The sequence below is a fragment of the Globicephala melas genome, chromosome 8 (assembly GCF_963455315.2).
Source record: "Globicephala melas chromosome 8, mGloMel1.2, whole genome shotgun sequence".
Classification (NCBI taxonomy): domain Eukaryota; kingdom Metazoa; phylum Chordata; class Mammalia; order Artiodactyla; family Delphinidae; genus Globicephala; species Globicephala melas.
In genome coordinates, this window is record NC_083321.1 from 39365643 (window position 1) to 39392774 (window position 27132).

The 27132-nt window shown below is 36.7% G+C and overlaps 1 protein-coding gene across 1 annotated transcript in view; it reads left to right on the plus strand.

The window, feature by feature from the left end:
• SOX6 (SRY-box transcription factor 6) overlaps positions 1-27132 on the plus strand; it is a 397267-nt gene that overhangs the window by 181418 nt on the left and 188717 nt on the right. The window contains exons 5-6 of the mRNA XM_060303470.1: positions 8068-8240; positions 11030-11098. Of these exons, the coding sequence (XP_060159453.1) occupies positions 8068-8240; positions 11030-11098 (242 nt within the window). The remainder of the gene's footprint in view (positions 1-8067; positions 8241-11029; positions 11099-27132) is intronic.

The window sequence follows — 27132 nt, forward strand, 5'->3', positions numbered from 1 at the left end:
CAGAGGATCTTGACTACTAGGCTAGGTGCTAATTTCCTGAGTAACTCCAGGTGTATCACCTAATATCAAGATCTGTTTTTACATCTATAAGGTATCAAAGATCAACTTATTCACCTTTTTGGTTGTCTAATTGTCCAGCCTATCTTTTAAACTTCTTATTTTGTAAACAAACCCTTACTAAGAAGTTGTATATTTCTAAGCCTTATGTGGCATTAAAATTCTAGGTCCCTTAGAGCATTGCTCCTAACTTTTAGAAATTCCCTGCAATGTATTTCAAGTCTGAGGCAAGGGAAGATAGCTAGTTTTCCCTTAGGCCCCAGACTTCCTTGGATTAGGAATCAGAAGACCTGAATTCAGATACAATCAAATACACTGACTTGGTCAAGTTTCTTTACTTTTAGTATTTCATCTGTGAAATGAAAATAAAGCAACATTTAGGATGATGATCAAATTAGATACCACATAAAGTCTTTTAAGACAATACCTTGGGGCTTCCCTGGTGGCGCAGTGGTTAAGAATTCGTCTGCCAGTGCAGGGGACACAGGTTCGAGCCCTGGTCCGGGAAGATCCCACATGCCGCTGAGCAACTAAGCCCATGCACCACAACTACTGAGCCTGTGTGCTGCAACTACTGAAGCCCTCGTGCCTAGAGCCCATGCTCCACAACAAGAGAAGCCACCGCAATGAGAAGCCTGCAGACCGCAACGAAGAGTAGCCCCTGCTCGACACAACTAGAGAAAGCCTGTGCACAGGAACAAAGACCCAATGCAGCCAAAAATAAATAAATAAATTTTAAAAAAGACAATACCTTGTTAAGTAAGGTCTATTTTTCTTAATTCTTCCTTTCCTATCTTCTGGCTCTGATGGAACTTCTGGAGAAAGAGCCAATCCTATTATACTTGGTGGCAATATTGAAAAAAATAATTTTTTTCCCCCAAAGGACCAAAGAATTTCATGTTTCTGAAAGATTATAAATTACTCTTTTTGTATGTGAATTGTAGAGATGTAGCCATTGACCAAGTATTATCCATAGAGAGCAGTAATGTGACGGTAGTCTGTCTTATTACTGAAGGAGAGATATTTCAGGATACCTTCATTTCCGGACCCCAAAAGGATGAGCTAATAAAGCACAATGGGCTAAAGGCCCAGCTGTGAGGTTAGGAGCCTAGATGGCAGAATTCCATGGATTGTTCTTGCTCTTTTGGGATCTGCAACATGAATAGACCTCAGTTGATCCAGGAATAGACTTCCTTTTGCAGCTAGAAAGAGGGGAAGCTGAAGGAGAGGTGAGTGTGCCTGGAATAGACAGGAGAATTGAACTTAATTTAGGGAGTTCCCAGGTATCCTTCTCTTGTTCATACACGGTAAGATTTTAATGACATTTTAAGTGAGAGCTGTTTACATTTTAAGAAGGAAATTATCATACATTGGGTGAAAACAAACCCAGCCTGTACCTCAATCCTGAGCCACACTTCCTGTGTAGTGGTCCCTAAGTGATTCCTAAGAGCACAGTTGCTGCATTTATTAAACTTTTTATTTACTAAGGAGTAGATAGTAGCATATGGGAGCAATGACAATAGCTGACTGATGAGAAAACAAAGAAATTCCAGTATTTTGCTCTTTTGAAAAAAGTCATTCAGAATTTAGTCATATTGGTTCAGCTGTTGTAACCAAAGACTGATAAGATAATAGAGGTCTTTGTGGTGGTTTTGTACTGAAATCCTTTATCTTTATGATGCACTGGGGCCCTTTAGAGTGGAAAGCTTTTAAAACTGCTGTTGGATTCAGAACTCAAATTAGCTGCTAGTATACTGGGACAGGGGTTCCTTTCTCAGGCAGTCACCACAAAGTAACTTTTATCAGGGGACCTTCTGATAGACTGTTAGTTTCTTCAGCTTACCCTATTTATTTCTGTTGACTTTTTGCTGTCCTATTTTGTGACATTTAAAAGAAGGCTATATCAAAAAAGGCCAATGCTAAATGATGGACTGAGCTTGTGAAGTGGAGACATCACAGCCCATCTGATGTGTGAGGAGGCTGCAGTATGAGACACAGCAGTTTAACCAGGTTACCTGTGGGCAGAAAGATCAAATGCAGCTTTATTTTATGACTAGCATTGTATTTTGTCTTTCTTCTCAAACAATGTCCATTAAAAAAATTAGAACTGACCAGGGAATTGACTCTTAAGAGCTTTTCTTTTCAACTGAATTTAAAATCTTTCTGGGTTGTTGGCTGAGTTCCTTGACTGATGCTGCTTGGAATTATTGTTAAGTTCTTTAATCCTTTCCAGGATTGATGTGGAAAAGTATATCTCTATCATAATTCCACTCCGGTGTTACTGCCACCCCTCCCCATCGTTCCAAACACACTGTTCATGCCCAGGCTTCTTGTAATTTCATTGTTAAGTCCTATTAACTTTGTTAAAGCAGTATGTGATCCAGTAAAGGAGAATGGTTAGATAGAAGTCTTATTTTCAATTTGCTAGGACACATTTCTAGATAATGCCATTTGTTAATGTTAGTTTTATTTGGCTTGGTAAACATTGTGTTTTAACACTATTGCCCTTCATTTCATAAATATGAAGAAATAAAAAACATGCAGAGAAATTCGCAAAAATTAATTTAGCCGTCCTTGCTTGTTCTCTTTCCCTTTCTCTCTACTTCCCTCTTTGTTTCTCCCCTCCCACCTTCTTTCTTTCTTTTTCTCTCTCCCACACCCCCATTTCTAATTTTCTCTGTCCCTCTTTCCACTGCTGTGCTTGTTTCTGGGTTTTTTCATTAAAAAAACTTAGCCATCACCACATAACAGTGATCCACTTTCAGGGGACAGCCATTAAGAGAGTGTCCCGTTTAAGACTTTTATATTGTAAAAGTCCTAGGTACGGGAATATTGTAATAGAGGTGAGGCAAATCCATTTAGTGAAGTGCTCTGCAAGGTGCCTCCCTTGTCCAGATGTGGAGTCTTTAGGGACTTCCCAATGCCCAGTCTTATTTCTAGCACCACTGATTGTAATTATGTATATTTTACATGGGCAAAATTAACTAGCAGGTTGTGGTACTAACTTTTATGAGCTGATGAAAAAAAAGACTTAAATAAATTTTAAACGACTTTTAATTTTAATTTTTCATTCTGTATCAAGAAGGGATTTATCCTAATTGTCTTATTATTTTACCTAAATTCTCATCTATTTTGAATTTTCTCTGTTGGCTTTGGGCCTAGGGACAGGTAGTTATAGTTTGTAAAGTTTAAAATAAATAGTCTATTTTAGTTAATTTTTTTCAAGTTCTTCAGATTATGACCAAAAAAGGCTAGAGGGCTGATTTTGAAACTGTTATGGTGAAAGATGGTATTTGAAAACTTTTGATGAGGGAAATTGCTGCTGTATTTACATTTTGAAAAGTGTTTCCTTATTTATGCACTATTGACTTCCTATTGAGACTCAAAATTTTAAGTACAACTGGTAAAAATTCAATGGATCAAACTCAGTAAATCTGAAGTCACTGGAATAAAGCCCCCTAAGAAAAAAACGTGTCAATTTTAAAGGTCTTTCCTAACTGAAGACCATTTTGTGATAGAGCCAAAGGTTAATAAAATCAGTAGTGAATGTAGCAATTTTACAGATAAGCTATTCACAACAAGTGTAGTTACTTGAATAAAAAGCTAATTCAGTTCTAAAATGCCACATGCAGTAGCAGTGAATAGCTGCTTTTAGGTGCTTTCTGGAGGAGGATAAAATACAGAATCACGGCACTCTTCTCTTCCAGCGTCCCTGGCTGCCTGTAAATTGCTGTGAATGGGGCTGTGGGCTGACAGGCTCTATTAAGACAAACTGCCTTTCTCATCGGAGAGATAAAATAAATCAGGTGTTTAGTCAAATTAAAATACTTCAGCTGGAGCAGGCCCTGGGGAGCACTGATCCACCTGACTAATCTAAGAGAAACTCAAGACAGATGTGGTTTGGGGATAAAGACGACCCCATGGAAAAAAAAAAACAAAACACCAAAAAACCCCCCTACTGCACTGTCTTTGTAGTTGGAGAATAGATACAGTTTACAGCGGAGAGTGTCAGGCGCACACTGTGTGTGATATTGGATAAAAGCAGGCGCCCTAACCTGTAGAGAAGCTGTGTATGGAAGCTCTTTTTTCTGGTTCCCTTTTTTTGGTTTATGAAACTACTTATGTTTTTGTGGAGAGACTATTTTCTGGCAATGCTTTTTAGAGAATCATTTTAAGATAGCCTGAAGGATGTGAAACGGATGATGTAGGCAGCTACTGATCACCTCTGCTGGCCTGGGCAGATTCTCAGGATCTCATCTGCTGTTTTTCGAAGTGGATTTTATCAAACCTCAAAGCGTTATTTAACACAAGATTTTCTACATAGAGTTAGCCTACCTCATAAGAGCATTCTATTGGGTTGCCCAAAAAGTTCATTCGGTTTTAAGTAAAAATAAAAGACACATTTTTCATTTTCACAAAGAACTTTACTGAACAATATATTCATTAACCAAACGAACTTTTTGGCCAACCCAATGTATGGTCGTTTGCCTTCCTTAATATGTATTTAGGCTGCCCCACTATGTCCCATAAATTGTCTGCTTTTTCAGCAACTCTCGCAGTTGTAGTTCCTTTGCTATGGCAAAGTTTCATGTTCAGTTAAACTAGTATTTTTGAGATGAGATAGCTTGTGTTCGCAGGTTGGTTGGTCAGCGTGATTTAGACTTGATGTTGCTTTTATTATAGCTGCATACATATTTGCTGTTAATTAAAACAAAAATCCAGCACCATGGATTTTAAATACCTGGGTTTAAACCACTATATGTGAACAAATACAATGGGTATAGAACAGAAAAATGACTACACACACACACACATACACACACGTGTGTGTGTGTGTGTGTATATATATATATATATATATATATATATATATATATAGTCCCTTGGGGATCAAATTAACTAGAAATCAATTTAAACCACACAACAGCTTACATTCTCTAAATGTGTAGGCTAATGTGTGTGTGTACATATATATCCATATGTGTATTTCCCATTTCAAGGGCAACTTTAGATTTGTTTTACTACTACATTTCATTCCAACTGCATTTGTCATGCCACTCACATCTATTCAAAATATATATGTGCTTCTCAAATTTAAGGAAAAGATAATGACAGCCTTATATGAGTACCCAACTCTTCAATTCAAACATACTGATCTCTGGCTTGTTTTCTTCTTAAACATGTACTTTTAAGTTCAATGAAAGACTTATTTAGGTGTTATTGAATTTTTATAATTAAACAACTTGAGTGTCATGCTGGTTTGTAAAAAGATTCAGTTAATGGTGTTATTCTGTAAATTCAGAAATACATGTCTATTAGTATTGGAAGCACCAATGCATTTATAGACCTGTTGGCTTCACCTTGAACAGAAGAGGCTAAGAAGCCATTTGTGTGTTATCTTCAGCTTCTCTGTTTCCTATGCAGAGGAGAAAGGGAAATATATTGAAGATTTTTGAAAAGACAAAGTTTAACCTGGGAGAGAAGAGGAAATTTTCCAGTCTTTACTGGAGAATCTAAATACCAAATTTGACTCTTGTATTGGTCCTTGCCCAAAATTTCCAATGAATGCTCTTCTTTATTAACAAAGAATTATGATACAGTAACTTTCCCAATATCCAGTAAGTCTTCTCTTAACTCACCTCGTATACATAGGTATAACAAGATAATTACACGTAGATCAGAATGTTGCCAAAAAGTATATGTAATAAACCCCATTTATCTATTCTCATAACTTTCCAAACTATTCTCCACACTGTAGCCAGAACACCCACATCATCTCTTGTTTAAAGTACTTTAGTGATTTTGAAATTTTCTTAAATAAACATGAAGTTCATCCAGTGGTCTATAAGGAGCTGAATGGTGTGACCTTTTCCTACCTTTCTAGCCTCATTTGGTCCTCTACTCTCCTTTGTTTTTCTTATTTACGTTTTACTACCTTCTTTCAATTTCTGGAACACACTGACACTCTCCACCACCACCTGCCCCCTCACAGGGCCTTTGCCTATATTGTTTTCTCCTACTGAAAAGCTCCTTGACCACCCTCCAACTCTTTGCCTAGTTAACTCTGTTAACTTGTTACTTTGTCAGGCATAACTTCCCTACACTTGAGCCTCCCAAACTTGGTTAAATCTCCCCCCAAATGTCTGTCCTGTTTATAATTCTTATTTAGTTGTAGTTTACATTTATATGTGTGATTATTTGATTAAGGTGAACGGGAACTTTGCTTTTTCTTGGTATGGTATCGGTATCCTTAGTTCTTGATGTAGTACCTGAGATTCAAGAAATATTTTTTTAATTAAAATTTAATGAAATGAGTAAGTAAATTCCATACTTGTTTTATGTCTTCTCATTCCTATATATCATTAACATTTATATTAGTTGAGCATGTTGTGCTTTGGAGGAGATTTTTATGATCCCCTCCAAGAATCTGATTTTGTATTTTAACATTTCTGGATCAAGAAGTTCTTTCTTTCACCAAGCTGAAATTCCTATTGCTGAAATAAAAACTCATTAAAAAAAATCACTTTCAGTAGCTAGAAAGAACAGCTGGTCACTATCCTTGATGCAGTATTTGTTTCCTTATCAGTGGAGTACATTTTCTAACATCACTTCACTATCTTATTTTTCTTTTAATTTTTATTTTAGGCCACCTTTCAGCTCAGTAAATCTTTAAGGGATATGGGATATTGACAGTTTATTTATGTATTTACTTATTTATTTTTAAGGACTTGAATTGGCATTAAGAATACCAAGGTAATTCTAAATATTGTAGCTTATCAGCCTTACCTTGTGGGAATCATATACTAGTAAGTGCTAGCCAGCATCACTTGAAGGCTTGCTTTTCCCATGGACCCACTCAAAAAATAGGCCCATTCCTAATTAAAATATGTTCAGTTTCTCAAATTGTCCTGGTGCTTTCCTAGCAGGAGTGAGGGGGGTTTCATAAGGAGATTGGAAGTCTCCTCTTCCACACACACAAAAACTGGCAATCTTTATCTCTTTTGACAGCTGGTGGCATCTTTCTGAAAAGCTTTCAAAGCATAGATCATTTCTTCATAATGAAACCTGTGTGCTCAAATACAGTGGGTTGTGTGTTGAAATTCTTATCTTATGCTATGGCGAAATGCTCTAATTTAGATTCACAAAAGGATCCTGTACCCTTTACTTAGGAGAGCTGTGCAATTTGCCCATAGACTGTTCAGCACCATTAGTGCATATCATAGGTGTGCAGCGACATCATAACCTTTTCAACCTCGAATGTGTTTTTTCCTTTTGAAGAGTGACAAAGGGGTGAGGGAGCCCCCCAAGCAACATTATTGCCTTTAAGGATGATCTTGGGAACTTTAGCTTGATCCCCTCACCAGAAAAAAAAATCAGTTTCAATTCTTTCTTACCTGAGGCAAGACAGATTTTTTTTTCTTTCTGTAGCACTCATCCCATGGCCAAGAGTGACCCCTGACTTCTGAGATTCAGAGACAGATCTTTGCACAATAGAAAAATTTTATGAGGGCAGTGATCAGAAAATTCCTAAGTAACATTATTTAAGCACCTATTATGTCTTAGGTCCTCTGTCAGTCATTGAGGGTAGAGGTTGATTATAGAATATTAATACAACCCATAGTTTCTAATCTTTGGTACTAAATAGCATAAGATTACTAGCTTGAGCAGATAGATTTGGGTGGGGAGGGAAGGGGAATGTGGTGAAAGGGAGAGAATGGAGTAGGTTGTTCTGTTTTGTTTTCTTTTGTTTTGTTTTAAAGAGCAAGAGGGAAGAGTGAGTGAGAATTTTATTGGCAACAGTCCTTTCTCTTGGCAGGGGTGATGACTAACCCTAGCGTTTATTCCATTGCCACTCCATAGAGTTCCTGCACTTACAGTGACCTCCAGTTATTGTCCCAGATATTTAAGTGTCTTAGGGTAGTCCCTTTCTAAATCTGCCCACCCACTCGCTTCCCTAATTCGTTCAGAATTGTCTCAAACTTGTGAGATATCTTTTCGCTTCCATTTTAGGTACACCTGAGAGCCTGGCAGAAAAAGAACGGCAGCTCTCTACCATGATTACCCAGCTGATCAGTTTACGGGAGCAGCTCCTGGCAGCGCATGATGAACAGAAAAAACTGGCAGCCTCACAAATTGAGAAACAACGGCAGCAAATGGACCTTGCTCGCCAACAGCAAGAACAGGTGAGCCCTGCAAAAGGAGCTGATGAACTGGAGGTGTGGAATGTGCCAAGCTCAGCGAGTAATCACATTGATTGGTTTATTTGTCATAAGCCTTCCTAAAAAAAGAATGAAAGAAAGAAGCCTTCTGGAAATCCAGGGTCACCGAGAATACTGAGGGGATATGTGGAGGACAAAGAAAGGCGTCATAGCAACTGGGCATAACTGAAATGATAACATTGTTCCAGAACATTTGGATTTGATTAATTACTTGGGGAGACTTGTTCATGTAGGCATCACGTATATTCCCAATGTAGCTTAACCGTGAGTAAATCGCTTCTCTCTGGGCCTTACTCTTCTCTCATCCAGAAAAGGAGGATCCTGGTCTAGAAAAACTTTGAGAATCTTTCAGTTCACTGGTTCAAGCTAGGGTGACCATATGTCTCAGTTTTTCCAGAATAGCTCTGGCTAATGTCTGTTTTCCAAAGCAATTATTAATACTCCCCTCTTCCACTTGCAAAAGTTGTCCTGGTTTGGATGATAAATTATATGGTCACTTTATTTATAGCATAGGTAAATCATTAAAAACAAATTAACACATGGCTCATGGAAGAATTTGACTTCATTGATTTAGAAGTGAGAAAAATAGCAAAGTTTGTGTGTATCTTTTAAAAAATAAATCACTTTCCCAAATGTTTTTCCTGTCTCATAAGAGTGCATTAATCTAATAACAATGATCCTATAGAGTAGTCCCTGATGCTTTAGATCAGATAGACCCAAATTAATGTGCAGTTTTTAGGAATCTGACATTATTACTGGAATTATCTTTTCAGTTAAATGTATTTTATAGGGGTATATAGAGCAATATATGCTCTGTTGATTTTAATGAGTTGTGACGTCTGGTATTTTATATGCTTGAATATTTGCCCACATGTAGGAATATGGACTCAGCCCCTAATGGAAAATAACATAAAGGAACACTGTAAAAAATCAGAAGTTAGAATGTCATTTAGCTATCCAGAGATGACACAGTAATTAACTATTGACACTTGTGAATAAGCTAGCACAAATTAATCTTGACACATTTGCAGACGAGTGGTATCTTACAGTGAACACTTTGTAATTATATTTCAAAATGAAAATTAAATGACACTTAAAACTAGGTTGTCATGCTCAATGAAGCGAGCATGTAGCTCAACCGATTGGCAAATAAAATTCAGAATTTGAGCCACATGGTGCTTATGTACCATACTTCACTGTGTCAAACCCATACATCTAGAGTGGATGATAGTAATTGCACGGTGGTGTTTTGGATGCATTTCTATGCAGCACTTTATCATTTAGGAGGGACCATCAATATTAGATGTCTAGTGGTGTTTCACTGGATGGCTAAGAGGAAATAAATATTCAGAGATCCAGCATGTATACCTAGAATTGCAGAGTGAGTTGTCCATTTCTGATTTGAATGGTGATAAGCAGAGTGGGCCTTTCCAAACTGATTACATACTGTTTCCATTTTGCTTATAAAAAGCTTTGGGGAGGAGTGATCCCATTTCTCAACCTGTACCCTTCGTTAGGGGTAGCTTTATCATGACTTCTAGAATGAACCAGTCATCACCAGAAACCATTGAGCCACATTTGGGGGCAGATTGCTATTTGTCATCTTCTGCTGAAAGGAATGTGATTTGGGTGTGTCCCTCTACTCTATGCTAAAATATTAAAAGGACTCAGGAAGTATACAGCTGAGGGCTGGTTCACATCCATTTCTACTTCCAACATTGTCCATTCTAGAATATTTTGGAAATAGAAGAAATAGGAAGAACATAACTCTTGCCTATAGGGCACCACTAAACCAAGTCCTTCTAAGTGCTTTCTGGCCATTTTTTTCTCTGGCTTCATAGGTTGGCAGTGAGTGTGTTCTCACTAAGGGGCATTCCAATGGGCTTCAAACGCCAGCAGCTCAGATTTTGAGGTAATAAGTAGCCTGACACCTAACTCCTGTTTTATAGTAAACACCATTATCCTACAGAAGTTCCCTGCTCTCCTGAGGGGCAGATTCAGTCTTCAGTAGGGCTTGCATTAAGTAGTTAATGTTTCTTTTTACAGATGAGATGATGTGCTAAGATGTTGAATTTGATTGTTGGGTGAAGCAGGGAATACAAAACTTGTATGTGGATCCTGTACTGTAAACCTAACACATTACCCTCAAAAGGATGTGAATAAATATTAAATTGTGTTTGTTTTTAAAAATGCTTTGTACATTCCACATTATATCAACAAAAAAAGATAAAGGTTTTTGCCTTTTGCTGTATTTTTTTGGCACTCCCTTGACGATATTTGTGTTATCAGTTCTGAAAGTCTTTACAGTAGAAAAGGTTTCACCAAAGTAGGCCATATTATAAGTAATAGAAAGTTCTTTCCTATCTTTGCTTACAGATTTTACTTTTTAAATACAAATTAAGCTCCTTAGAAAAATGTAGGCAGAGTTTTCCTGTTTTTATTCTTCAAGGATGAGATTTTGAAATTCCCATTCTTTCCACATGACCAGTGCAGATATAGATGAACTGCTCACAAATGTAATACAAGGGGGTAGTTTTCATGTACAGGTAAAGATTTAGGGGCAAGCAGAGAGATGGTACCTGTTTGAAATATTTCCTTTTCTCCAACTTTCTGATTCTGCCTCTCTCATTTTATAGGAACTCTTTCATGTAGACGTACAGTAAAGCATCCTTGTAATACCAGGAGATGTACCTGAGGTAATGGCAAAGGTGTAAGCATTTCATTTTAACTTAATGAAACTTTATTTCTGATAGATTGCAAGACAACAGCAGCAACTTCTGCAACAGCAGCACAAAATTAATCTCCTGCAGCAACAGATCCAGGTCAGTGTATTTTATTACTCTCGTCTGATTATACTTAGATACTTTTCTCCTTGAAAATGGAATTTAAAATGCTGCAAATGCACCCTTCTCTTATAAACAGCACCAATAGAGCTATTTGTTATTCAGGGATGTTGTATACAATTGTATAAGTGGATGTAGAAAATATCGACTTGGTGGTAGTCTAAGCATTCTTTTCTGATGTGCTGCGTAAGCAGAATAAACCTTATCTTTTTTTCCTTCTGCCATTTGCCTAACACAACCTGGTGGAAACCTAATGGTTTCCAAGGTAGCATACACATGCTAGTTTTATTGTCACAAACTACCTGCTGCTTTATATTTTACCATCTAATAGTATCATGGGTAGAAGCTTATGTTTATTTGCTTGTTAGGACTGTCTGGGCCAATTATGAGAAGAATCTTATGACCTAGGAAAAGGTTGGTAATAATTAATTTGTTCTTTAACAGATATTAACTGCATTTCTGCTAGGTGCTGAAGGGAACATAAAGATTAATAAGTAATTGTCTGTCTTCAAGAAGTTTATAGTCTAGAAAGGAAGAAAAACTTGTTCTTGAATAATTGTAACACACTTTAGAAATTCCTTTTCCTTTTCTTTTCTTTCTTTTCTTTTTCTTCATTTCTTTTCTTTTCTCTTTTTTTTTTTTTTTGTGGCAGGTTAACACAATATATAGGTCATAATTGCATGGGCCTGGGAAAGAATTCTGATTTCTGTCATTCCTTTAGAGATTTGATGGTTAATTCAGCTAACAGCTTTTTGACATAGGTAAGGGAAGTGGTCTCCATTTTTGAATAGGAACATAGGTGTGTGACTTCTAGAAAGCCTTAGAATAAGCAACTGGTTGTCTGGTGATTAATCCTCAGGAATATTGATCCCAGAGTTATATGTATCCACCACAGTCTCTGGGTTTCTCTTGGTTGCTGTAGATATTTTCTAACCACTGGGATCTATGATTCAGCCTAGTTGGGGCAGTATATTCTGAATTATATTAGTCCTTTCCTTGAGATTAGTATCACACCTTCCTATATTTAAAAAAAATCATTTACATAAAGTCATACCTTATTTCACCTCACTGATGAAAGCCAGTGATTTTAACTTAGATTCTTGCTTCATTTTGTAATCACACTTAGTGTTCCAGGTAGTAGTCACTGCATTTAAAATACCAATTTGGTGCCTGAAGAAGTACCTGTACCTAATTTGGCATTTCTTCTAGCTGTCTTTACTAGGAGGTCTTAACCAGTGTTTGTTGTTATTGTTGCTGTTTTAGTTAGTTCTGATTCTATATTCCATACTCAAGTCTGTATGTTTCAAAATAAAGAATCCAAACATAGAGGAGACGGTATATCTCTGGCGTTTGGGACAGTCAGCCTTTATAATTAAATCTTGAAATAATTTCTCATCCTGGTATCTCATGACTCATGCTGAGATCCTTAATTAAATAACTGTCCAGGTGTTCCCTTGTTCTGCCCTTATTAGAATTTTCAATGTGTCTCCCACTGCTAAGGTCAAGATTTTTAGCCTGTGGCTTCCTACATTTTTCTCTAGATCCCTCTCTAAGAACTCAGTAGGTGTTAAATAACCTAACCCGATCATTTAGTTCTCTCTGTTTCTCCTATTTGTAAAGCAGAAATGGAAGAAATTCCCTGAGATGTTCTCATATCAGTTACTTACTATTAATGTTTTTACTACCTCTTTATTACTTACTTCTTTGTTTATTTTGAACATATTTCACTTCTTAGTCCAAAGTTGTTTGCAGGAACTGACTGTCTTAATTGACATTTGCCTGTTGTACTGAGGATCTCAGATGAATAGCAACAAAATCAAAGTATTTTAATGAAATATTATAGGCATTTATTGATTACATATGATTTTATAGTTATAACTTGACTATATAAAGTTGATATCTTTTTCAGGAAACTATAGGTCATGATCTTAAAATATTATTCATCAGAATGTTCAATCTGAGAAAACAAGAAAGTTGGTTTTTCAAGTGTTTTAATAGAAGTTTAATTGCTTTTAAATTTGTAGATATTTCTCATTGTTTAAATTTTTAAAAATTGAAGCTAATCAGACCTTGATCTCAGCAGTATAAATTATAAAATCATAGAGAGATTCAAAATAGTTACATTAATTTTAGAAATATGGGATTCTTTGTAACAGGAATTCATATTTTAAAAAATAAGAGGAGGCAATAACCTATATTTATAGTTTATTCTGTCCTGAGCTACAGCTTCACTGCGTATCTTGTCAGTATTTATCTTATCGAGCATGAGACCATTCAAAGAATTTTTCAAATACTGAAAAACACTTCTCCTTGCACAAAACATATTAATCTCTGACACTTACAAAGCATGTATTTGATATTCAGACTTTTAGTTGTTTTTTTGGAAGGGGAATGGGTTAACTGTATTTTCAAATAAGTTTTTTGACCAGCCATAGGCGTGATCAAATTTAGGAGAGAGACTGTTGTTAGACTAATTTTAATTTGAGCAAAATATGAGATTTAAGAAATGCTTCAAACATTTTTCTATCATGAAACATTCTCCCTTTTGAAAACAAAACAGAGTAAGATAGTAAATACAAAACCTTTCTCTTCTGAAAACAAATGAATACAGTGACAATTTGAGATCCCAAGTTTGAACTTCTTCCTTCTTTTAAAATCTTGTATCCTAGAACCTATTTGCTAACATGGTCAGCAAGATTAAGCCATGGCAATTGGCCACAGATCCCAAGTATCAGGTGGGATACATAGATCTAAATAATACATTTAAAGATTATTCTTTACTTCTAGTTCAGAATGCTGACTTCTGAATCAGTACTGTTGTTTTGAAATTTGCAAGCTGTACTAGAAAGAAAGGGAAGAGTGTCTAACCTCTTATAACAACCACACACAAACACATCTGGGTCTGTTATAATGGAAACAAATGAAAACCTGGGTGGTTTGCACACTGAAAAGCAGGATCTTTCATTAGCGATAGGAAAAGGCATGATTAAGATAGTATTGCAGGGCTTCCCTGGTGGTGCAGTGGTTGAGAGTCCATCTGCCGATGCAGGGGATACGGGTTCGTGCCCTGGTCCGGGAAGGTCCCACACGCCGCGGAGCGGCTGGGCCCGTGAGTCATGGCTGCTGAGCCTGCGCGTCCGGAGCCTGTGCTCTGCAACGGGAGAGGCCACAACAGCGAGAGGCCCGTGTACCGCCAAAAAAAAAAAAAAACAGATAGTATTGTAAAAGTCCATGTGCTTATTTTATTTGCAGTCCTTCAAAACTTATTCTAGTTAAAAATTATTTCATTTATATAGTTTTTCCTTTAATATAATTTTAATGTAATTTTGCCTTGGTAGATTCTAATTAAATTTTTAAAGGGATACTTTTAAGACCATATATGGTCTTTAAGCCATGTTGAAACCATAAGATGAATGATTTTGTGAGCTAATGTTTTTACACTTTCGATGAGTCAATTTTTACTATTTAAAAATCAGGTTAATAACTTTAAATGATTATTAAAATTCTTTAATGTCAACAGATCTTTTAGGAGGCTGTTTGCTTAGTGAATTCAAATCCCTCTGTTGGTGCTTTGGGGAAAATGGCGATTCCTCTAATTTGTTACATATTAAGTAATTCCCCGGATATGGAGCCCAAAATAGACATTTTTGATATTTCCAAGACAGAAATAGCACAGTTTTTATCAACTTTGTGGATAGCAAAACTAATAGATCATGGAATATGGATCCTTGGATTTGGGAATGTTGATTCTCATGTTATAATTCCAAAGGACAAATAACTGCTTTAGTAATTTCTTCCTCTTTCTCCCACACCATAGTATCTTAGCCAATCTTTTGAAGCATTTTACTTATGAGTTATGTTGACTAGGAAACAAAATTCAGTTTGAATCCATTGGGCATATCAACACATATTTATAGCATTTTAATCAAACATTAAATGTAAGTCTAATCTAAGCAAACCAGAAAATATTTTATAAATCTTGATTTCTTGATCCGTCCATATATTTATTCATCTAACCTCATTTGACCATGTCATGGTTTTTGAATCTAAAGATATTCTTCATGGATACAATATACCACATTCTTTGGTTTTGATAGCATGTCAGTAGGAACATATTTAACAATGGCATTTCGTTGCTAGAACTGAATCTTTGCAAGAGAATTCACCTTATTATCTCTGTGAGAAACTTACTTTTTCAGACATGAATGGTGTGATCCAAATATTCATATCTCTTTAGACCCCTCTGTACAGGTGGCATCCTCGCCTCACATCACTGACCAAACAACAATGGTCTCTTAAGAAGGGACTGATTGGTTGGGATTTTATTTGGGCACTTGGCCTCCTGGGCCAGAGCCAATGATTTAGTCAACTCATATACATATACCTTTTTTGGGTAAAATTGTGAAACTTGAAATTCTTAGCTCAGTTCTTTGTTACTCTTTATGATTAGTATATAATATTCATTGTCCTTCCCTCACAATTTAATACATGAATTAGATGGTGAACTCAACCTGTGGAAGGCCTGAACTAATGCCATTGCTGCTGCTTTGCAGATACTCTCTCTTATCTGAAAACTTTCTCTTTTAAATGCTCTAATACATACTGCTTATTTACACAGCCAAATGTTTGTCTCCTCACTGAAGCTTCACTCTATTCTTTAGAGTATGTGAGTATTTTTCATATATAGTGTTTTCTTTTTTGATTATAATATATTCATTTGTGCTATTCACGTATTTTGTGTGTCTCTGTGTATTTGTCATGTGGTTGAGTGCCATTAAATATGTGTTCTCCTTTCTTCCTACGTAACCAGTAGACATATCGATATTATGAGCAGGGAGGTGATTGTTCTTAAACCAGTAAACAGAATAATTTGAAATGTACTCTCACCTTTTAAGGAGATAAACCTTGCCTTTTGTTTCCTTCAGTATGATTAACTACAGGCATTTCAGGTATCTGCTGAGCAGAATAAGGACTACCTTTTCATGTGAAGTAGTTGTCTAAAGATCAGAAATAATTACTTTGTACATTAGCCATCATGGCCTGCATGACCTGGTTAATTAATTTTTTGCCAGCATAATAATAATAGATATATATTTGAAGATATGCTTCATCATTAAGTATCTAAATGACCTCTAATTTTAAGAGCTGGACCTTGCATTTATTGTCCTTTGGAACTGGCTGAACAGTAAGTAAAGTAAGGGGCCTGCCAGTCTCACATAGTTCCTCTGTCTTGTGTTGTATATGTTGTATCTCTTTGTTAATTGTATTTAGCATTGATAAACAAAAAGCAATTACACTGCTCCTGTTTTGGCTCTAGCAAATAGTCCTTTTTCGGGTGTTATTGATCAGGTAACAGATCTCCTTTCAACAGCCTCTGAACAGGACCAAATAAACCCACTGAAAGTAATTTGATACTTCTATTGGCATTGTACATGTATCTGATACTCTCCTGCAATGAAATGAGAGTTATAAACAAAGCTTAGAAGTCTAGGATTAGCCCCCAGCTTCAGCAAACCCTTAAAATATTTTGTAATTCTATCTTCAACCATGAATTAGCCAGGAAAAACAGACCCTCTCTCCTCTCTCTATTTTTCTGCTGTATGCGATTTTTAATTGCCCATGGGCAGGCTGTTATGATCTTCTTTGGATGTTTAAAACCAAGATAAAAATGCAAATCTAATTATTTCTTTTATGTAATAGAATTAACTTTTTAAGTAATGATAGATGCTGTATAGCCTGCTTCTAACATTTTAATAATGAAGTTTCTGAATTATAAAGAATAGGGGGGCTTCCCTGGTGGCGCAGTGGTTGAGAGTCCGCCTGCCGATGCAGGGGACACGGGTTCGTGCCCCGGTCCGGGAGGATCCCACATGCCGCGGAGCAGCTGGGCCCGTGAGCCATGGCTGCTGAGCCTGCGCGTCCGGAGCCCGTGCTCCGCAGCAGGAGAGGCCACAACAGTGAGAGGCCCACGTACCGCTAAAAAAAAAAAAAAGAAAGAAAAGGTAAAGCTGCTATAATTCATGAATAGCAAGGGCCTTAGATAAAAAATATAAATTATCACTGTGGATTAGAAACTGCGTGAGTTAATCATGCTAGACTGTTAAAGTTGGAGTGGATCTAGAAGTAAAAAGAGGTGATACTGGACCAGGTCCTTTGAGCTGCTATACGGAATTATTAATCAGCTTGCTACTTATTTTCTAAATGTGGCCTTATGGCAAAGATCTCATTCAGCTGACAAGAGCCTGATGGTGAATCTCAATGCTTTTCATACACTATCCTTCAATTTCCCCAACCCTCTTTGGTGACCCTCCGTCCTCTATCTTATCTACTTCTTATCTCTCAGACTTTACTCCCCAGCTCCCTCTCAAATCAGTGATACTGAAAATGCAGGGAAACCAAAGTCTCTGCTTCCTTCTGGGATTAATGAAAATGAGAGAGTGCATTACCTCTTCACGGGCAGGAGGCTATGGAGCCCAGTGGGCAGTTGATCCAGGTGGTGCCAGCATATGACATTACATAACACTGTATCAATTCCCCAAGGAAAAAGCAGCTCTTTTCTGTTTTTCCTTTGATCTCTCTGATTACATTCAGGGCTCAGTTTAGTGTTAGCACACTTTAATACCTTTCTAGGATGTGCTAATCTCTCTTTATAAGAGAGAGAGATCATCTTAGTCTCAGAGCCTTTGGAGGCAATAGTGCTTAGCTTAGAATTTAAATAAAATCAAGTAAAACATTTATTTTCATTGTTATCTACTAATTATGACAAGTGATTTTCTATTGGTTTTCTATTTGAGGTAGTGCTATCGAAATAAATGTATTTAAGCAAAAAAAAAAGTCAATTTTTTTTTTTTTTTTTTTTTTTTTTGGCGGTACGCGGGCCTCTCACTGTGGTGGCCTCTCCCGTTGCAGAGCACAGGCTCCAGACGCGCAGGCTCAGCGGCCATGGCTCACGGGCCCAGCCGCTCCGTGGCATGTGGGATCCTCCTGGACCGGGGCACGAACCCATGTCCCCTGCATCGACAGGTGGACTCTCAACCACTGTGCCACCAGGGAAGCCAAAGAAAAGGTCAATTTAAATAAAACTTTAAGTAAATAAGAACTGAGTACTTGGATATGGCAAAAATTAAAAAGGTAGTTCTTTAATGATGGAATTTTAAGAAACTCTTGAAAGAGCACTACACTGAGAGATGTTAAATGTTCCCCCTCCATTCTTCTACTTCACAGAATGTTAAACTTGGACACATCCTCTAGAGGTCCTCGTGGTTCTCCCTCACTGATTGGGGGTAGGGTGGGTAGCTATTCCTATCGTACAGCAATATAGTGAGTTAAAAATAACCCTGAGATTATGTTTTTTCTACTTTTTTGGAATTAAAATGTCCTTTCCTTTTATGAAGCACAGGTGATAATAGATGGTATGTGCTTTGTTTCTTTGTTTTCCAGTAGTTTTAGTTGGTAAAATAAAAAGTTCCCAAATATGTGTAAGTCCCCCACTTTTGTTTTTCTTTGAAATTTCTTTGGAACTCTTTCGCTAGTCCAAATCCTTTACTTTATACAAGGAAACTGAGGCATAGACAACAGACTCGTCCAGGTTTAAAAAGCTACATGTTGTCAGAGCCATGAGTGGAACCCAACTTTCTTTGACTTCTAGTCTAGTACTATTTCCAACATTCCAGGATGTATCTCAATTTGCCCTTTTTGTGATTTGAATAAATCTTAGTGCACTTTAGTTTTCCAGTTTGTAAAATGTGGATAATAATACCTAACATCTAAAATCTCATTACATTCTCTTTATCCTTAAATGGAAAAAAATTGAAGATTGCCCATTAGAATCAGTTTATATCTCAGGACTACTATAACTGTGGCTGCATGCCCACAAGGAAAGAGATAAAAAGAACATAACCGGAATCTTTTTGTAATGTGGTATGAAATGTATTTATGGATGAGTGACTCTTGGTTTTTACATATAAACTTCTTAGCTAATTATATTACTTGCTGGGGGCTTAAAAGTGATATGTCTCTATATTGAGGATCAGTCCCCTTTAATGTTAATACCTGTTTTTATAGCTACCTTCTGCAGCTGATAAAAGGGAGCAGTGAGTGACAGCATTTGATGCCAGTGGTTCTCAACCTTGATTGTACCTTGTAATCACTTGGAAGCCTTTTAAAAATACTGATGCCTTGGTCCCACTGTAGAGGTTCCGATTTAATTGGTCTGGGGTACAGTCCCAGATGGGGACTGTTAAAAGCTCTCTAGATGATTCTAGCAGACAATCAGGATTAAGAAAAACTGCTCTGTATAGTGTAATGCAGATTAAATGATTAAATGTGAACTCTAAATTGTTTGGACTATTCATCTATCTATCTATCTATATAAAAATGGACTGAGGGTTGGGGCATAACAAATAATCCTTGAGCAGTTGAAATATACTTTTGACTTTGGTCATAGCTATTTTACTTAATAGCTAGAAAGCTTATAATGGATCATGGTTTAAATAATTTTAATAAATTTAGTTTTCTAATAACTTGATTTTTATTTACATATGGGTATATTGGCAAGACAGGAATGTGTTGACATTAGATTTGTGCCTTTGGGAGAAGGTATTTAAAATAAAAATGAAGCATAGTCTTTCACAATAAGACAAAAACTTTTAGAAAATAAATACTCAGAAGCTTTTTGACTTCCACTGTCAAAACAGAATGAGTTTTGACCCAGGACATCAACCTGTCATTTTTTAAGGTGTTTAAAATTATTTTTTCTGTGAAATTGATTACATTTTACATATATGAGGAATGTATGAATCTGAATGCACTTTTAAGCTAGATTTGTACATATAAATAGGAGGTAAAAAGGATAAAATGCATTGCTTCAGAGTGTATGTAATTTAAAATTTTTGTAGAAGCAGCACAAGTATCAGGGACAAATAAATCAAGATTTAAATTGCAGTTCTACTACTTATTAGCTCTGTGACATGTTTTGCTACTTACTAGCTGTGACAAAAGTTACCTAATGTTTCTGAGCCTGCATCTCCTAGTTCCTAAAAGATGAATAATGATAGTACCTTACCAGTTCTGGGATTAGAGATCATCATCTTAAAAAACCCTACTAAGTGCTCAATGCATTTTATCTATCACTATCATTATTGTTGTTGTCATTCTTATGTATGAGCTATAGGAATAATTTCAGAGTCCTTAAAAGAGAAACAGGGTATATGCCCAGTAGTGGGTTTGCTGAGTCATATGGTGGTTCTATTTTTAGTTTTTTAAGGAACCTCCATACTGTTCTCCATAGTGGCTGTATCAATTTACATACCCACCAAAAGTGTAGGAGGGTTCCCTTTTCACCACACCCTTTCCAGCATTTATTGTTTCTAGATTTTTTGTTAATGGACATTCTGAGTGGCGTGAGATGATACCTCATTGTAGTTTTGATTTGCATTTCTCTAATAATTAGTGATGTTGAGCATCTTTTCATGTGCCTCTTGCCCATCTGTATATCTTCCTTGGTGAAATGTCTATTTAGGTCTTCTGCCCATTTTTTAACTGGATTGTTTTTTTGATATTGAGCTCCATGAGCTGTTCGAAATTGAGTTATTTGTAGTGAGGTGGATGGACCTAGAGTCTGTCATACAGAGTGAAGTATGTCAGAAAGAGAAAAACAAATACCGTATGCTAACGCACATATATGGAATCTAAAAAAAAAAAAATAAGGTTCTGATGAACCTAGTTGCAGGGCAGGAATAAAAAGATAGACATAGAAAATGGACTTGAGGACATGGGGTGGGAGGGTGAAGCTGGGGCGAAGTGAGAGTAGCATCGACACATATACACTACCAAATGTAAGATAGTTGGCTGGTGGGAAGCAGCAGCATAGCACAGGGAGATTAGCTCGGTGCTTTGCGATGACCTAGAGGGGTAGAATAGGGAGGATGGGAGGGAGGCGCAAGAGGGAGGGGATATGGGGACATGTGTATGCATATGGCTGATTTGCTTTGTTGTGCAACAGAAACTAACACCGTATTGTGAAGCAATTATACTCCAATATAGAGCTATTAAAAAAAAAGAGAGAAAGCACATGTACATATTTTGTGTCTGCATGTGTAAGCATGTTTATGTCTACATACATATGCACATTTAGAACCCACAAATTAGTGACGTGAATATAGGATAATCAATGTGGATGCGCTATAATCAATTATTATCACCAGGGTAATCTAGAGGAAAAGAAAGCAAAAATTTTCTCTGGCTGCCAAATGAGAGCTATTTCAGTTCTCAGTAAGAGAACAGTAAGGTTTATCAGGTACTCAGAAATGGTTGACCAAGAATTAGAGCTGCCTGGCGAATGTCTAAAAGGGGATGTGGCATTTTATTCTGGAAAATAGGGTCAAATTCTTACTTTTCACACTAAAATGGGCTTTTCTATTAGATCAGTAATGCCTGTGGGATAGTAAATGAACCTTTCCAATTTATTTTATAGCTTTTTTTAAATACACAGATGAAGTTAGCGATGTAGCAGCACAAAATGCAAAAGTCTTCTTGTTTAAAATAAAGTTGTTCATATAAATCTTATGTATGCCATCTCCTGTAAGTCAAGCATTTGCCCAGCTTTTGTGAATTATGTCTATACTTAGAATTTAAGAAGTTAAACAGTATGCATACCAGACTTGAGAGATGGGAAATAAAAATTGATATACTGTGTGACACTTGATATAGCACAGGGAAATATCTTTTAAATTTTGAAAGGATATACTGACATAACCATTTTTAATTCACATAAGGTAACTCCCACTTAAAGTTATTAATGTTAGAGTCAGATATTTTTACTTCTTCAGAATAAAAGAAAATAAATGATGCAAAAGGTGTAATGTCTCACTGTGAGACGCTGAATTCATTTTATCTGCCACCCAATCCATTAAGAAAATATTAAAGTTGTCACAGTAAACAATGAAAGTTAAGGAATTCACAGATCAGAATAAAGAGTAAAGTCCAACCTCAGGTCACAGTCATGACTTTTGTTAAACACACACTTCAGTGGAAGATTTTTATCTTAAAATGTCTACAGATGAGTTTTCTACAGTGGCTGAGATTAGTGCAGCTGGAAAGAGCTCTCAGCTAGGCTGACTTGGCTGCTGCTTGAACATGTTGACAAGGTGGAGTTACTGTTCTAAAGAACTCTAACAGGCCATGCTTGTTTTGTGCTGTAATAACATCATTCATTTCCCAGCCATGCAAATGTTGGCTCTTCCTTATACATTCTTTAGTTGTATTATTCATAGGAAAAGGGGGAGAGGGAAACCCAAGAAAACTGATTTTACTTTTGATTGTCCAATAACTTTTGTTCCATTTCAAAAGTTGTGATGATGTCAGGAACCAGTTACCCAAATGGAAAAACATAACTTATGTACTGTTATTTAATAAAAGATGTAAGTCCTAGTTTAGCGTTTTTAAGGCTGGATGTGGCAGAAATTGTTTGTTAATATGTATAGAATTAGTTAAATACAGGGCACTTTAGGATTAGTATAACTGAATGGTGTCTAAGGAGACAATCAGAGAACTGAAACTTCTGGGAGAAGAAGGATCTCCAGCTGCTGCTTCAGGTATTTGTTTGTACTAAAGGACCTTTATTTCTGTGGCTGTCAGCCCCTCCTTCCCCCGACCTGCATTTCGGTGAGAATTTTGAATGTTATGAAGGCTCCCAAATAATCAGTTTAGTAGCTGGAGGCTGGGGTTTGAAGGGATCAACATGGTTATAGTGGTAGAAGAATGAGCTTAGAAGCAGAAGGTGATGGAGAGCAAGAACGTGCACATGGGTAGGAAGCTGTTACCTTCTTTAGTGATAAATAACAGAGGTTTGAGAAAAAGAAAAACTAGTTCCAAGTTTCCTCTCCACTCTATTCTGTGTAATTCTTTGTGCAGACTCAGATTTCTAGATTTTATGTTTGAAGGTTAGATGGAGTGGAGAAACTGTTAGGTGACCTGAAATTTGTCTGTGGAAAAGCCCAGAGGAGTAGGCAAAAGTGAGATATTGGGTTCCAGCCAGAGGTTAGTCTTAGCAGTTCAGTTAGACCAGGTCAGATCCACAGTCATAGAGCAAACATGTAGTCTACCATTGGAGGACTTCCAGCTTGTGGCTGGAATATGTGTAATGCAAGGGTGGACACCTGGGCAAAGAAAAATGAAGTTGGGCTTTTGAAGTTGGCCTCCACACAACAGATATTTTTCTGTTAAGACTGTCTGATTTCATTTATTGTGTATCATCACATACACTGGTCTCTGGCAGGGCCCTTTCATGGACTCCATTTTAGGGTCGAAATATACCCTGGAATTCCTAGGGATCCCTTGTGGGAGGAAAGCTCAGGTTATTGGCAGTTCAGTAGAAGATGTAATCTGAACTCTATGTTTAGGACCTTGGCCTCTATATCAATACAATATCTTTCCTTCTCAATACAATTGGGCTCTGACCATGGAGACCCAGATTTGTGATATATAGTATACCTCAAGTGGTTAAGAGTACAAAGGCAAATGACTTTGGGTAGTAGAATTATAAACTATTTTTTATTGTTTTAGGTTAGTTTTAAAATTTTTTTCTAACACTTATTGCTTTTGTATAAGAAAATTAGTTAAAAATTTTAAATATACATTGAAAGAACCCTGGTTTTCAATATTAAGAAAATTGTTAAATTTATTATGGTATATTCATGTGATCAGCTGTTATAGACTGTTAAACGCAATACTGACAAATAAGTTTTCATGATTTAGGATAATGCTTTCAATGTAACATCAGGTGGAAAAAAAACCCCTAGAACATAATAATGTAAATACAGTATAATCTCAGCTACATAAAAATAGGCATTTTAAAAAAGACTGGAAGAGGGTGCATTGCTTTTATAATTAACTTTATTATTTTACTTTAAAAAATGCAGGTAACAGAAAAGGAGGAGATATCTATCCTTCTGTGTTCACCTTATAGGTTGTGATCACCACACAGATCATCAAATCTTACAACTTGACAGTCATAACTGATTTCTGGTTTCTTTTTTTTTTATTGGAGTAAAACTGCTTTACAATGTTGTGTTAGTTTCTGCTGTACAATTAAATGAATCAGCTATATGTATACCTATATCCCCTCCTTCTTGGACCTCCCTCCCACCCCTCCCCATCCCACCCATCTAGGTCCTGACAGAGCACTGAGCTGCACTCCCTGTGCTATACAGCAGGTTCCTACTAGCTCTCTATTTTACACATGGTAGTGTATTTATGTCAAACCTAATCTCCCTCCCTTCCCTTCCCCCGCTATGTCCACATGTCCGTTCTCTACATCTACGTCTCTATTCCTGGCCTACAAATAGGTTCATCTGTACCATTTTTCTAGATTCCACATATATGCATTACTATACATTTGTTTTTCTCTTTCTGGCTTACTTCACTCTGTATGACAGACTCTAGATCCATCCACATCTGTACAAATGACCCAATTTTGTTCCTTTTTATGGCTGAGTAATATTCCATTGTATATGTGCACCACATCTTCTTTCTCCATTCATCTGTCATTGGACATTTAGGTTGTTTCCATGTCCTGGCTACTGTAAATAGTGCTCCAGTGAAAGTTGGGGTACATGTGTCCTTTTGAATTATGGTTTTCTCAGGGTATATGCCCAGTAGTGGGATTGCTGGGTCATATGGTAGTTCTATTTTTAGTCTTTTAAGGACCCTCCATACTGTTCTCCATAGTGGCTGTATCAATTTACATTCCCACCAACAGTGCAAAAGGGTTTCCCTTTTCTCCACATCCAGCATTTATCGCTTGTAGATTTTTTTCATGATGGCCATTCTGACCAGTGTGAGGTCAGAAACTGCCTCATTGTAGTTTTGATTTGCATTTCTCTAATAATTAGTGTTGTTGAGCATCTTTTCATGTGCCTTTTGGCCATCTGTATGTCTTCTTTGGAGAAATGTCTATATAGGTCTTCTGCCCATTTTTTAATTGGGTTGTTTATTTTTTTTGATATTGAGCTGCTTGTATATTTTGGAAGTTAATCCTTTGTCCATTGCTTCATTTGCAAATATTTTCTGCCATTCTGAGGGTTGTCTTTTTGTCTTGTTTATGGTTTCCTTTGCTGTGCAAAAGCGTTTAAGTTTCATTAGGTCCCATTTATTTATTTTTGTTTTTATTTTCATTACTCTAGGAGGTGGGTCAAAAAAGATCTTGCTGTGGTTTATGTCAAAGAGTGTTTTTCCTATGTTTTCCTCTAAGAGTTTTATAGTGTCTGGTCTTACATTTAGGTCTTTAATCCATTTTGAGTTTATTTTTGTGTATGGTATTAGGTAAAGTTCTAATTTCATTCTTTTACATGTAGCCGTCCAGTTTTCCCAGCACCACTTATTGAAGAGACTGTCTCTTCTCCATTGTATGTTCTTATCTCCTTTGTCATAAATTAGGTGACCATAGGTGCGTGTGTTTATCTCTGGGCTTTCTATCCTGTACCGTTGTTCTATATTTCTGTTTTTGTGCCAGTACCATACTGTCTTGAATACTGTAGCTTTGTAGTATAGTTTGAAGTTGGGGAACCTGATTCCTCCAGCTCCGTTTTTCTTTCTCAAGATTGCTTTGGTTATTTGGGGTCTTTTGTGTTTCCATACAAACTGTAAAATTTTTTGTTCTAATTCTGTGACGAATGCCATTGGTAGTTTGAAAGGGATTGCACTGAATCTGTAGATTGCTTTGGGTAGTATAGTTATTTTCACAATATTGATTCTTCCAATCCAAGAGCATGGTATATTTCTCCATGTGTTTATGTGATCTTTGATTTCTTTCATCAGTGTTTTATGCTTTTCTGAGTACCAGTCTTTTGCCTCCTTAGGTAGGTTTGTTCCTAAGTATTTTATTCTTTTTGTTGTGATGGTAAATGGGATCGTTTCCTTAATATCTCCTCCTGATTTTTTGTTGTTAGTGTATAGATTGTGATCACCAAACAGATTGTCAAATCTTACAACTTGACTGTCATAACTGATTTCTGGTTTCTTAAATAGAGCATTCGGTTAAGCAAAAAACAACCAGGTCTCCAGATAGCTGGAAAACATACGCAGGTATAGATCTTTCCATTGCTTTCAGGCTATTTCATTATCTATGCCTGCTCCATCTCTTACTCATTTTCTCAACTGTGGCAATGTCACTGAATTAATTCCATAGACGTGTATGTTCCCTTTGGCTCAGAAAGGCCACGATTTCAAGCCCAGGAAAAGAGAAGATGTGCAGATAATTATTGATCTACTCTCAGCAGAACTTTTTCTTCCCCCTTCTATGGAAGATATGCAGCCCCAACTGAGAGACAGAATAGGATTAGGGAAGCGTAGAATGGCAGAAAGAAGTGTAGACTTGGACCCAAGATGTCTGCCCCTAGTCTTTGGTTTGCTAGGAATGCCATTACCTCTAGCAAATTATTCTTCTGCATTGATTTTCATTTTCCATATATTTAGGAACAAGGATCATTGTACAAAATGATTGCTGAAATTCTTTGTGACTCTGACCTCCTTTGATTCTAGATGATGGAAATTAACTCTGGTCCTTAGAAAATGGAGAGCTTTGTAGGTAGTCTTGCCTACAAAGCTTTCAGGCAAATGTCAAGTTTGGCCACAGCATAAGCCATGTCCACTTAGGAATGTTTGCATTTTAAACCATCGAAAGGTTTTGAATTATGAGGTCAAATTCATGTTTCCTTTGTGGAGTATTGTGATGGCTTGTAATTCCTGCCACATGAAATAATGGCTAAGGGGGATTTTTAGAAAAACACTTTTAGGAAGAGGGCCTGTAAATGCCTGCTTTCAGGCCACACCAAACAGATTTCTGCAGCCAATGACAAACTCCTGGCATTAGAGCTGTATAATGGAATGGGTGACACAAACTTAATTTTAGTGTTGCAAGTGAAATATTACAATTTTTGGGGAAAAAAAATCCTTATAGCTTTGCTGAAGTATTAATTGCAGGAAATTACAGCATATCCTAGTGAAGTATTATG